The sequence below is a fragment of the Dromaius novaehollandiae genome, chromosome 10, assembly GCF_036370855.1.
Source record: "Dromaius novaehollandiae isolate bDroNov1 chromosome 10, bDroNov1.hap1, whole genome shotgun sequence".
In the NCBI taxonomy this organism is placed as follows: domain Eukaryota; kingdom Metazoa; phylum Chordata; class Aves; order Casuariiformes; family Dromaiidae; genus Dromaius; species Dromaius novaehollandiae.
In genome coordinates this window covers 20,477,860-20,491,702 of record NC_088107.1, presented here as the reverse complement: position 1 = coordinate 20,491,702, position 13,843 = coordinate 20,477,860, and the positions used below count along the sequence as shown (strand labels likewise).

General features: G+C 38.5%; 1 protein-coding gene across 7 annotated transcripts in view; it reads right to left on the bottom strand.

Moving 5' to 3' along the window:
* The window catches only part of TLN2 (talin 2), a 231,979-nt gene that overhangs the window by 69,674 nt on the left and 148,462 nt on the right, over positions 1-13,843 (bottom strand). For all 7 annotated transcript variants that reach the window (XM_064517511.1, XM_064517509.1, XM_026113384.2 and 4 more), the window contains 6 exons: positions 13,143-13,245; positions 10,383-10,591; positions 9,406-9,525; positions 8,230-8,427; positions 5,951-6,090; positions 2,147-2,240 (listed from right to left, as the gene is read on the bottom strand). In XM_064517511.1, the coding sequence (XP_064373581.1) occupies positions 2,147-2,240; positions 5,951-6,090; positions 8,230-8,427; positions 9,406-9,525; positions 10,383-10,591; positions 13,143-13,245 (864 nt within the window). The remainder of the gene's footprint in view (positions 1-2,146; positions 2,241-5,950; positions 6,091-8,229; positions 8,428-9,405; positions 9,526-10,382; positions 10,592-13,142; positions 13,246-13,843) is intronic.

Genomic DNA, 13,843 nt, shown 5'->3' with positions numbered 1-13,843 from the left:
CTCTTTCACAGGCCTCCCCTGATCAGCCTGTCTTTTGGGGAACTCCTGAGAAATGGCACTTCATTTCCCCACTTTGCTCTGCCCCTACATTCGGCAGGGATCTCAGGAAGCAACCACATTACATCACAGCCTGCTTTCTAGCTTCCCCTTTCTGTTATTTGGACTTGCCACCAACCCCTGTAGCTAAGGTGGGACACTTGTAAGCTCAAGAAGCTAAGAATCCAGAAGTCCAAAGCAGCTCCTAGGCAAAGTCCTACCACTATTTGGGACGAAGAGTGTGGACTTGCATACTAAGAAAAGTACCCTGGAATGCACTGAAATGACCTTGGTAGCTTTTCCATACCAAGGGACAGAAACAAAAGGCCTGAAAGCTGTTTTATGCTACTTAAACAGGCCAAGTTTACTGCAAAAGAGGAGGAGGAGGAGGAGAAAGGGCTGCATCTGCCCCATCAGCACGTGTACTCTTGTCCAGGTGTCATCATGTTCACCTAATCACCCAGTACTGCACCAGCACTTATGGAAACACTAACAAGCCCAACATTTCAGAAACATTCTCCGAGAAATATTTGCAAAACGTTTGAAAGTAGGCACATTACAGAACAACAAATTACTAGAACATATATTCTGTATTGCAAAAAGGACTGAAATCTGAAACAGAAGTGTCACTTCTTTCCACTGACTTGATTTTAAAAGAAAATTAACTACTTCCTTCTGAATTAAATGCACTTAACTGGATTTAATTTCTATTTTAACCTTGATTAAAACATGACAGTTACAAATCTCCTGTCCCGCAGACATAATAAAATACTTGGAACTGCTAAACCTCCACCTTGAATTCATTTTGACACCCCTACTTCTCCTCTCTTCAACCAGAAAAAGCATCTACATGCTTCTTGTCAAGACGAAATGCGTAAAATCATTTGATTTTGTATTTGACACTTTATCAACTCAATTATTTACTAAAGACATTTTGTCAAACATGAAAGTCAAACCCTGGAAATAAAAGCATCTCCGAGTTGCAGTATTTTCCCTACTGAATAGGATGCATTCATAGAGCAAGGATGCCTCTTAAGGGTGGCAAAATCATATCCTGTAACACGAAAGAGTTCTTACAGCAAGTTATGACAACAAAGCAAAGCCCAGCTGTGACTTTACTGAGCGCTGCCATTAACGCTGACCTTGCTGGTGATAATCAGCGTAACCCCACTAGCTCAACGATGAGGAAATCATCAGCTAGGGTTCAAACACTACAGACAAATCTGGCATTTCTAATAAAATCATCCAAGAAACTGTTTCAACCAGAACTGCCCGCATATAAACCTAGTTGGCAGATTCACTTTGGCATGAAGAAACAAAGATGGAAAAAAGGCAGTCAAAAAATTCTCAACACTTTAAAGCAACAGTCAGCATTAAACATATATGCAGAAAGCTGTGCAGCTCTGCTGATGCCAAGAAAACCTACAAGAGGTTCAATTCATGAGATAGACCTTTTCCTTCCTTCTATAATTCCTGCCCCTTCATACTCACTCCTTTGTGATAAGTAACACAGGCTAATTAAGAAATCCAAATGGCTGTTTTTCTAACTGAACACTTTCCTGACAGTGTTAGGGGACAATACTTAATTCATGGCAAAGGAAATATGCAAGTCACTTTGATGTTCAGTACAGTAACTGACAGTAAATAACAAACATTTAGTTTATTTTAAAGATGCTATTTCCTATGATGCTAAGCAGCAGTCTATTTGGCTGCTGCAAAACCTCAGAAGTACATCTTTCACAGGATCTGCTGCCCACTATTTAGCCAGCCAAACAGCCTCATCACATACAAACCAGAACATAACTTGCAAACACCTACACTAACAGATACTCCACATCAGCGTGGTGGTGACAAAGCGGATATCGGGCAAAAACTGTATCTTTCGGAGGGAAGGGAAGAGGAGATGGGGACAGGGCCGTACATCTTCCAGCCAAAGCCACAAGATGTTCAGAGAGGTTTTATGCCTACCTTGTATGCAAAGAAAACCCCTGCCACAGATACTAAGTGGGAAGACAATGACAGCAGCTAATCAGATGGTGAAAACAGAGGGGGAAAAAAATCCATCTTTGGCCTATTTTAATTCACGAGAACTTCTGAAATGTAAAAATACCTCTAGTTCCCTGAGAGCATTGTCACATTCCTTCTGCCCGGGTGCTTGCTGGGTGCACAGTGTGATGAGCTGGTTTATACTCTCAGTCACGGCTCTAAAGAGAGTAGAAGAAAAAAGGTGTATTTGAAGTTAAACAATTTCTATTATTTCAGCTTTTATCTCACTAACTGCACGCTGAAGGAAGTTTTCAAGCTCTGATGTTCTACTTTTCCTATTCAGTGTTCAGAGTATAATATACCATAAAACAGTTGACCTAAAAATCTCTTCCTTCACAAGCTTCATAGGTGTTTAAAAAAAAAAGCAAAAACAAAACACACACACACACACACACACACACACACACAAAAACCCACCACAAAACAACCTAACTCTCACTGAAGTGTTTGATAATAATCCACATCTGAAAACCTAACCTCTCTGTGCAAAAAATTTAGCATGTAACAAGCAAACTTAATCTCACAGCAATAAGTGTCTAGCCTAGTGATGTAACTTACTTGCTAAGCTTATTTGCTAAAATTTCTTCTGGTCTGATATTAACTGAATGATTTATCAGCTAGCAGCACAGAAGACAAAAGACACAAAAACAAATAACCATTATGTCCAAAGTGTCTGAAAGTAGGGGAATATTATAACCTTTTCCCAATGAAGTGTTGTGTCTTGTCCAACATACTGCACATACACAGAGAGATTTTATATTACTAATAGTTTAGGTAGTAACGGGGCAAAGTTCAGAAAGTCTATGATATGGCTTCTCAATTATCATTTCCCTTCTAAATAATGAAAAAATTCTAGTATTGCAAAGTTCCCATATACACAGAATCAAAGATCAGTGCATCTGAAAATAATTTGCAAAGATTTATGGTAAAACAAAACAAAACAAACAAAGAACCCACTAAAATCACCAAAACCACCCACCTACATCACCTAATCCTTCTGGAAAAAATCCAAAAGTTCCTAGACCTTTTTAACATGTGAAACACCTTGTTCAGACGTTCTGGAACCTTTCTCACTTAAGGCCAAATAAAGATAAGGCTAAACATGGAAGAATCATTTACATTACACATCAGATTCATGCTGCCTCCAAGAGCACTGAAACCATTGCTCTGTGCACAGCGGACAGTCTCCATGTGTTGGGAAGATATCGAGCAAAATGACTAGAGATGGTCATATACTAGTTTAAGAAAATCTTCAGATAAGTTTTCTCCACTCTGGTCCTATATTCCTTTCCTCTTCTGACTTTCCTAACTGCAGAAAAAGTTATTTTCATCTTTCCTTTTCCATTTCCTTCATTCAATAATCTCCTACTGCCCTCTACTAGGTCATTCTATTTTTAATTTGCTAATTTAGTTAACTGAGGCATAGGTCCCCCGATCTTTGATGTTGTCAACTGAATCCTAGTGCATTTCACTTGACTTGCAACAAATTGAATTCGAAGATGCAGTAGCCTGGCAAAAAAATATTTAGACTAGAAAATGAGTTCTAGAAGATCTTTTCCATAGCACATGTGGCTTCACCAACATACCATCAATACAAAGGATGGTTTCTGAATCTCTCAAACCTCATGGTGATTTCTATGCATCAGAAATTTTTCGCATTTAGAGTTATTAACAAACGGCAAGAACTAATGGTTCTGCCAACTCTCAGAGAAACTTAAGGCAAAAATTTCTTGTTCTCTGCTTATTTTAACCAAAGGCAGAGAATGCATGCTGACTCAGAGAATATTAATTATTAAAAAAAGAAAAAAAAAACTAATAGGCTTGAGTTGTCAGCTCTGTAGAAGATGCAGTGCAGCCTCATGAATATTACTACATAGCAGGTACCTGTATCCAGGAACAAACCCAATGTGAAAGCCTTTTTTTTTTTTTTAATTAATACTTGGAAGCAGTAGAACACAGAAGTTGGCCCCCAAATATTATCCCCAGAGTGGGAAAGGACTGCTTAGATTCCAAAAAACACATTTGTTTTCATCAAATATCAACATCTGGATCTGTGATGCAGATCTTAAAAGGCTGTCAGAGGAAGCCAGGAAGAGTGGCTCTACAAGGAGACCAAAGCTACTGAAAAGGGTAGGAACCTCAATTAAAATCAGAGTCAAGGGGGGAGGAGGAAGAGACAAGAAGATTAATCACAGCACCATAAAAGAGTAGATAAAAATGAGAAGATAAGCCAGCTTTTAAATGGGAAGCAAAGGAAGCTGTGCATCTTTTTCTAATTTTCTCAGAAAAGACAGTATAAAAATACTTGACCCTGACTGCCTCAGATCAGAGAGCAGAGCCATGCCAAGCTTGTCAGAACCACTGCATTTGCAAAGCCACAGAGGATTTGAAACGGGAGATTTAGTGCCTCATTAGTGTCTTGAACACAAACCTAGAACCAATATAGTATTTATTTTTCACTGTGATCTATTGGCCACATAAATCATATGCACGCAGATGTGCGCACACAAACAAGCAAGCACTGTGGCAAAACAGACTATCTAAAGGATCTACACAGCTGGCCTCCTTTTTTTTTTTTACTAAATGCTTCTGTGGAATGAATAGCAGCCTGGCAGATACAAGTACATGACCAGCTTCACTGAAGACACTAACTTCCTCCAGGCTTCAAAGCAACAGGAGGGCTCCAAGTCCAACGCAGGGATCTGCAGCAGTCTGGTGCTATGCTGGTAACACCAGCTAATGCAACTCCTTCATTTTAAGCAATGCACCTTTGAATACTTAAAATTTTGCTAGAAACCTGTTTATTTTTGAGGAGACAAGATGGATGTCAGAACATTGTTTGTTAGACAAAATAAAGCAGCATAGCTTACTCAAGGGCCCTTTATTAGAAGAGTGTATTAATTAAAAAAGTTTATTTCTTATTAAAAAAAGGATGATTACAGAGTGCAGGACTACCAACTGCATTACTCCTAAGGAAGTAGGTCTCAACTTCTCTTATGCTCCAGGCTAATCTTTGCTGGGGGTAAACATTTTGGAAGACAGTTTTACAGGTGACATGCAAACATGATCCCAAAGGTTGATGTATTTAAATGTTGAGATTTCTAGGTATGAATGTCTAGGAGTCCTTCAATAGTCCCATTCTGTTTTGATATTTGAACATTCAATTTAAAGGCTTTGATAAATGAGTAAATAATTTGTTTTTAAAAAAAAGAATCATGAAAAGGATTTGAGAAAGTGAAGCAGAAAACCAGCCAGCTACAAATATTGAAATGAGGTAATATTTTTCAAGTAAACACTAAGTAGCCTGGCTGACAAACAGGTTTGATGAGATGAAATTCAGGGCATGCTTGACAAAATCCTTAAAGAATATCTTCCACCAAATAAACAGAGCACCTAAACCTTCCAAAGCAAGACAAGAGTGTTCTTGATCAGGCACACACACGCTGTTAGCAAAAGGTAGTCACAACATGATTTTTAAGCACAGCATATATAAGAACATTATTTGACTTCTTTCCTTGTTCAGGATTGAAAGGCTTTGTATTATCTAGTGCATTATCAGAACAAATGTAGAAAAAAAAAGTAGGCAAAACACACTAGGGTAAAGAAGAAACAAGAGAAGCCGTCCCTTTCAAAAGCCACACCAGATCTTCATCTGATGGTTATTTCCATGGAATATAACAAGTTGAGCCAGATAAGAAACCAATCCAAAAATAAGTGACTTTCCTGGGATCTAATTTCAAAGTAGTACCGCACACCACACAGTTAACTGGCAGTATCAAAAGAATATATAATTACGTTATAAATATTGCAGAGGTGATTTGCAAAGCAAACACCTTAATAAAACCTAAAGCAAACAACACATCCTTACCTCGCAGCTGCTGCTAATAGATTCTTGGCATTAGGAGCTCCGGGATCAACAGAGAGAGACTTGGCAGCCAGTAACAGCTTGCTGGAAGCCATAGAGATGTTCTTGAGGTTACCTATTACTTGAATCTGGTCCTCTTTAGTCTGGAAAGCCACAGCAACATAACATTAAGTGCAGAGTTTGCAATAAAGAGTGTGCTACAATATCACGAGCCACATTTGGAAACCCAGTTTGTCTATCCACCTGAAGCTGATGGACTATGGTCCCCTGCACGTCAGAGAAGGGCACTGACCAAAGCTTCTGGTCATGCAGACAGGTGCCTCTAGCTCCATTCACAGAGCAGAAAAAGAAACCCGTATAACAAATAGCTTGACTTCTAACAATACTGGTATTCACAAAGGAGCAAGGGAAAAATTTAACTGCTTGCTGAACAATACTTTTGTTGTCCAGACTCTCATGTGTCTCTGCCTGGCACAACTGGTCCACATTATTCAGCATGTACTGTCTGTATTCCAGCATCCTCTGTATAACCCACAAGCACTCTTGTATCCGACAGATTACTTGCAGAGAAAAATCCCTCCTGAAATTCCTTTATTCCAAGAAAAAGTTTCTATAAACTGGCTTTGGTAAACATTCTGACTTGGATGTTTTATTACTTGTCAATTTTAAGCCATTGCTTGAAAAGGAGAACTTCATACATGTACAATTACAGGAGAGTACTGCATGATCATGGCAAACAGCTGAGACTAAATTCTTCTGTCAATGACCTGTGAAAGAGAGTCAGTTCCTTTTAACCATCTGTTCAGATTCTTATGTAAAGACATTGCATTTTACTCAGCTGATATCAACAGGCTTTAATCTATATCTACATTCTGCCTTTCTCCCTGCCACATTCTCCTTATTCACTGGGCCATCCAAAACACCCCAATATTGCTTCTGTTCTGGACTAGACACAGACAGAAAGCATCCTCTACTCAAAGTCCAGCCATTATTAATAGAGATTGTTTTAATCCACTGTGTGAGCAGGATAAGCAAATTCTTAAGGGCCACAAGGTCATGAGCAGAATTCTCTTTTCAAGTAGCTATCTACAGTATCATTTCTACCTTTGTCTTCACGGAGTAGCCTCATAAATAAAAGTACTAAGACTGAATAAGGCCCATGGCTACAGACATAGTCAGGCCTCTAACTCCTATATAACTTCAGAGAATCAGCTGATGTTTGCTGCCTAATTCACCTTATGGATTTGAGCCTGAAAGATTCAGCAGAATCAGCAGGCATTGTCTGACCTCTCTGCTCAGCTCTATCTACAAAGCATTTGCTTTATAGAGACACTTTGTAACTAACTTGGAAGACTTGGCACATTCCTTAGACCTGCTGGCTAGTATTTCTTTTAGCAACCATTTTGAAGTTTGCAAGTTCTTCCTACTGAGTAGTGCAAAATGGGCAATCTGCAGATTTTTCCCCCATAAGTCTTCCTAGCTTACCTTGTACATGACCCTTTATTACATATGCTGTCCTTTGTTTTGTGAAATCTCCTCCAGAACAGCAACACTCTAATTCAGTACACCAACACCCACTAAGATATGAAGATAGCAGGTCCAACTTCAAAAAAAGAGTACCTAGATTGCTAGAAATAAACCAGGTAATATGTGACAACATTACTGATTGTTACTGAGTTTACCAGAACGTAACCGCACTAGATTCTAAATCACAAAGCAAAAGTTTTAAGTGCTGCTGTCAGATGCACTGCACTTCAGCCAGCCCACTTCACATGCCTGCACTAGTCCATAGCTGGTCCTCAGTGGTACATGCCATAGAGCAATGTCGAGTCTATTTAAAGGTGCCTATTCCTCCCTTTATTTAAAGCATTGGAAATTTAGCATAAAGCTGCTAAATTTAGAGTAGTGTTCATATAAATTATAGTCCATGATACATCTACCAAAACAGAGGCAGCCTTTTCCATAACCTTCAGTTATTTAAGAGGTTCAGTGGACTCCTGTACCTTCAAATACACAGCTCATGAATTAGTTAGCTAACAGCCCAAACTAGACAGAGGAGAATGAAGTCACATTTCTGAGTGGGACCAGGAAGAAACTCCAGTATCTTGTATAAAATGCAAATAGCAAGGTGATTTCTCTTCACTCCAGAAGCCAGTTATGGATGTTATGAAATAGTCATCCATCACCCATCAGCTCTGGATAGGGTCTCACACTGGCACATCATACCATATTCCCACGATAGCCCTTGTCTCAATTAGCATGATAAAAACAAAAAACCTTACTTGTGCTTGGCCAGCCATTTCAATACCAGCATCAAGGAATTCATCAAAATCATCACTGAATTTTCCAGAGGCTGCAGCCAATTCCCCGCTTTGGCCCCTCGTAGCATGGACAACTTCTCCTGCCGACTGGTTCAGATCTGCTGCTGCCTGGTTCAGTTCACTCTGAGCTTCTTGGAAAGACTTGCAACTTGCTGGTAGCTGCGAGAGAACAGGAGCTGTATTTTATGGGCTAACAAGTCACACTAACCCTTCATGACTGAAAAGTTCAACACAATTCAAGAACACTAATGCAATACAGCAATGGGCTTCACATACAAGCTAGAACAGAGCACTGTATCTGCATTGCTAGTGATAGCTCTCAACCAGAAACCAATACAGCACAGCTTAGTCCTGCTGTATGTAGGAAGATAAGCCTTTGACTGTGAAGCCCAAAGTATCATCTGAGTTCAAAAGGGGAAGTTTTCAAGGGACAGACAAGGTGACAGCTATTTTATGGTTCAGCTATGAAACGTGAAGTGATGAGCACTGAAAAAAATTTAAGAATCTTGTTCTCCAAGTCATCATTCACTCCCACAAACAAGCTTCCCAGAACAAAGCAGAAGTATCAGCAGTTCTTGTATGACTCCAAACTCAGTCCTGACCTGATTTGACTGAAGGCATTCCACAAACGTCAAAAGAAAATTCCTCCTTTGTTTGTAGAATAGCAGAATCACTTGTAGGTGAAGGATTATGTTGTTCAAATCACATAGCCTTCAGGCAAATTACCAGTGCACAAAAGGTTTTTGCGACACTGATGCAGTGAAACAGAAACATAACATTTTATATCTTTGCACAAAATTACTCTAGATGCACCTTTTTGAATGACTATAACTGAAATCAATCACTTCTCAGAGAGTGAGAGCAGAACTGGATGATAATTTTCATGGTGAAATTGTGGCATCGCAGTTGGCACTAATGGTGATCTAAGACAACTTGAACTCTGCCTTCATAAGCCACAAACATATGTTGACTTCGCCATGAATTAGAAGAACAGCACTTCAGCCTGAGAAGTGGCTTCTATACAAAACTTACACAAAGTATACTTAAAGCACATTTGCTATTAAATAATTTGACACATGGGTAACAGACCTGATTTCCATTTCTCTTAAGTTATTTGTACATTAAAAGACATCTCACCGAATCAACAAGGAGCTTCTTGCTAGATTCTCCAATACTCTTCAAAGCCACATCCACATCCTTTTGTCCAGGCAGACAATTCACACAGTTATTTAATGAATGAGATACTGCTTTTGCCACCTACAACAACATAAGTAAAACATACCCAGACTGAGAAAGGCCTAAGTGGTCACTGATCTAACAGGAGGCATGTTCTACAGCTAGGCATTTTAAAATTCTGACTAATGAGGCCATTTTTAAGGCTTGTGACTTCCTTGGTTTGCTCACCTGTAGACTAGCAGTAGTCATCAGTTATGCTTACCCATTTGATAGTATAGTCTTGGCAGGGCAGCTCCATGACTTCTGCTGGAACCTGGGATAAAGGCTACAGCATTGCAGCTAAGGGAATGCCCCTAATCAGTGGAGCCCTAATAATTAACCATATACTAATTGGAGAAATCCTTTGCATGCAACTTCTTTCAAAGTCCTGACCCTGTTACTTAAAATGAATCTCTCCTCGTAACAATTTATTTAAAATACAGACCAAATACAGAGCTCTTCCAACAAGTAAAAAAGAACCTGTTACTACTGTCTTCTGAAGCGCTGGTGTCACCTACATAGAAAAGTTGATGAGTTACAGCTCACATTTTAAATAGAACATGAATACAGATATTTGATTTGGTAATGCTGAGTTTTACAGTTCCATTTTGCAGTCTAGAAGCCCACTTTCCAAGTATTTTGTGGAGTGAAAGCACTAATAAACTGCATCTTCATATAAGCTCTTTTTTCTAAAAGATAACTACAATACAGCACCTCAGCACCATCTGCATTATTTGGCATAAACATGATATTACTACCTGAGAGCTGGTGGAAAGACTAGACAACCCTCTGATATTTTTTCCAGCCCTATTTTATGTTTTTCTACAATTTAGTGCTCTGTTCTAAGTAATCTCAGTGGGTTTTCCATAATTCATGTAGCAGCTTGTATCACAACTCACCTGGGCTAATCTCTGCTGCCTGTCCGCATCCCCTGGTGCGGCCAGGGCCTGCTTTGCCTCCTGAATAAGCATAGCAGAACCTTCCATGACATCTCTTGCTGAATCCAACATTGCATGGGCTGCCACAGGGTCTGTAGTAGATGCTGCAACCCCTCGTGCTGCCTGAGCCAAAGTCTTCAGAGCCTGAGCAGTTTCTCTGGCAGCGACCCCTATGTTCAGATTTCACCAAGGACTATTAGTATCCTCAGAAACACAATCCTTTCATTTTATGACAGCTGAATTTGCAGATAATGATCTCATTTCAACATTTCAAATGCAGTTTAAAACAACACCTTCGAATATGAACATGTTTGAAATGCATAGCGTCATTTAACCAGAGAAATGCCTGTAGTGAAGCCATAATATAAATATACTCCAAAGAGCACATTCCAGGCAGCTCTAAATCACTGAATAGGTCTTATAGTGAAGTAGGAGAAAAGAATGAAGTCTAAAAATAGTACATGAGAAAACTGTATTCCAAGCTATGGGTGAAGGTGATTGTTTCCAAAAACCATGTATGTGACTTCAGAGCCACAGCATCTGTACCACTTCTGAAAAGATGACTTCGGGATTTTGAAAAAAAACCTATGTATTAACAGCTCAAGTTCAAGCAACTAATAAAAATAGATCTTTAGGGATAAGCCAGCTCCATATAACCCAACCCCATTATGAGTAGAAGCAAATAAAAATAAATGAATGAATGAAGCCACAGAGAAGCTGTTACGAAATTTGCTTGTGGTCTATCTGGCCAACATTATATGATGTTCATCAGCTCTAGAGCTAAGGCCTCTGATTGTGTAAGTAACAGACACATTATTCCTTTTTTGAAATTTAATTCAGAGCTTACTGAAAACCAATATAAAACATTCCAATAGCAGATCTCTATTAGCCAATAGAATAGTAGACAGACTGTACTATAATATATCCCTTTTATGTAGGTGGCATATTTTCTGTGACAATAATGTTAACATCATGCTATTCCTACCAAAACAAAACTATGGAAAAGGTTCCCATTGACTGTAGGAGTCCTCTTGGTTATCCACATTTAGAAGTGTTAGAAATGACTAGAACGTTCTCATATCCATATTACAAATATTTAAAAAGCTGGGACATTGCAACCAAAAACAAATTACAGAGTTGCCATGTTAGCATTTTAACACCAATGCCTTTAACTTTTCAGTTCATACCACCTGAGCGTTTTTAAATGCTGAAAACTTAGAAGATAATAAAAAGTGACACTATATCCCAAAGTCAAGCAAGGCTAGACAGAAAGAGTACACCACCTATGTTACTCAGTAACAACTTTTGTATTTGACAAACCAATATGAGCTCTCTGCATTCTCAATTCAAGGAAAATTTCAGGAACAATACCCGCACATTCTTCTCCCTTTATTTATTGCATGAGTAGCCATCTTTTAAGCTTGACTTAATTTATCACAGCACCAGAACAGAAAAAAGTCTAATTGTTTTACTTTCAATTTAGAGCTGTTTATATCCTCTACAATAACTTTCAGTACAAAGTGAAAAGAAACTTAAAGTGACAGTTGCAGACAAAAGGGAATTAAATAGAAGATAAACTGCAAAGATTTTATCATTGAGGAGCAGCAGAATGTAGCATACCACCTACAAACACTCAGGGCTTGCTTGAGCACAAGAAAGTTCCTGTATAACAAGACAGCATAAGATAGAAAATAGTCATACGAGTTCTGAAAAGGACTATTCTTCTGCTGAATAGGAACTTGTTATTTCATGAGATTTCCTGATTGAACAGCTCTCATAGCTTGATGTTAAAAGAGCTACTAAATCCAATTATTAGATATCAGCTTCAAGTGTAAGTATTTGTATTCCTTCACCAGATATCCAGTACTAACTTCTGCATAACTGTGTAATAGAAATGTGTCATCTTAATCCAACTGCATATGCTTCAAGTGAAAGCAACTGTAAGTTATGTAGCCTTGATGCAACTATAACCTATGAAATAATTGCTGTAATGCATTTTTATCAGTAAAATTAAGAAAATTCTACCATAGCATTTGCACTAATAGCTTCCGTTTCCTACAGAAAGAAGATGGAACATTTTATTATCCAAGTGCAAACCTTCTCTATCCCCCCAAGGAACGTTTTCATTATCAGGTCTTTTCAGTTCCTAAAAGTACAGGTATGAAAACTGAGACAACTCCTAAAAAACAAGCTGCAGAATCTGTGTGCTTTTTTTCCTTATGGGCTTTAATCTCAACTATATGAATATGATCGAGTCAGAGCAACTAGCTGCATTGTAACATCTAGTAAGTGATGCAGTTTTTAACATCATCAAAGCATCCTAAGTATGTTTTAAAGCGCAAAATGCAAACATATCCCAAGGACCCTTTTAACCTTCTAAGAGTGCATAGCAACATTTTCAGCAGCACTGACCTTTACAATTGCATTACATTTTAATTCTGTCCTTCACAAAGAGTTTTGGTGGCATATATTTTCAAAAACAACAGATGTCTCAATCCATTCTGATTATACACAGACATACAGCAGACTGCAACACTATTTATTCCATCATGAAGCACATTCTTTACATTAGCAATTTCTAGCAACTTGCAAAATATACTATCTGCATAAAAATAAGGAAGTAAGCAATTCCATGATTTAAGTAGCCCGTGATAAGAAAACCTTCTAACAAGTATATTATGGAAAGCAGAGTTTTCTCAGACATTAGGAATAAAACAGTACCTGTGTAGTGCTCGTTGCCTTGAGCAGCACAAGTTAACAGCTGGGCCATTGATGAACCAACAGCTTTCGATGTACTACCCAGATCCTGAGCACATTTCTCAAGCTGTGAAAAATTGCAAAGGACAAAATTCTTTGTTTAAGCTCAGTTAAAGCACACTTTCCTTTTAAGTGGTATGAAAAAATTCCCTACTTCCCCCCCCTAAAACTTTTACTTCAGCTACTGAAACACACAAACACACACCAGTCCTCTGAAACCTGATTAGCATGCTTTCCACATCCTGGTTGAAATAAAATCATGTATCTGGTTGTTTGAAAAACAAAAAAACACAGAAGTATATTTTAAAATTGCTAATGGAAATCCTTACCTAAATCTGAGGGGAGAAGGAGGCTTTTGTCAAATTAAACATTTCACTCTGTAAGCCTAGCATAATACCAAATTTACAGTTCTTTGTGTCATTATAATTTCCTAGTCAAAAAGGAAAGAGACTTTGAAACAGGACTACTGATTTTTAGTTTGTGCAATATGGAAGGAGGTCCTACAGTCCTACATGCTCCCACTACAGAATATGCTTTTATTGATGTAGTAGGAATATATTCTCTTTTTAAGAGAATTAGTGTAAAATCCTGTCAGAATGACCATTAGCCAGGGCCTCCTGACTTGTCTTGCCTCAAACATTTACTTTTCTTTTTAACAGCTAACG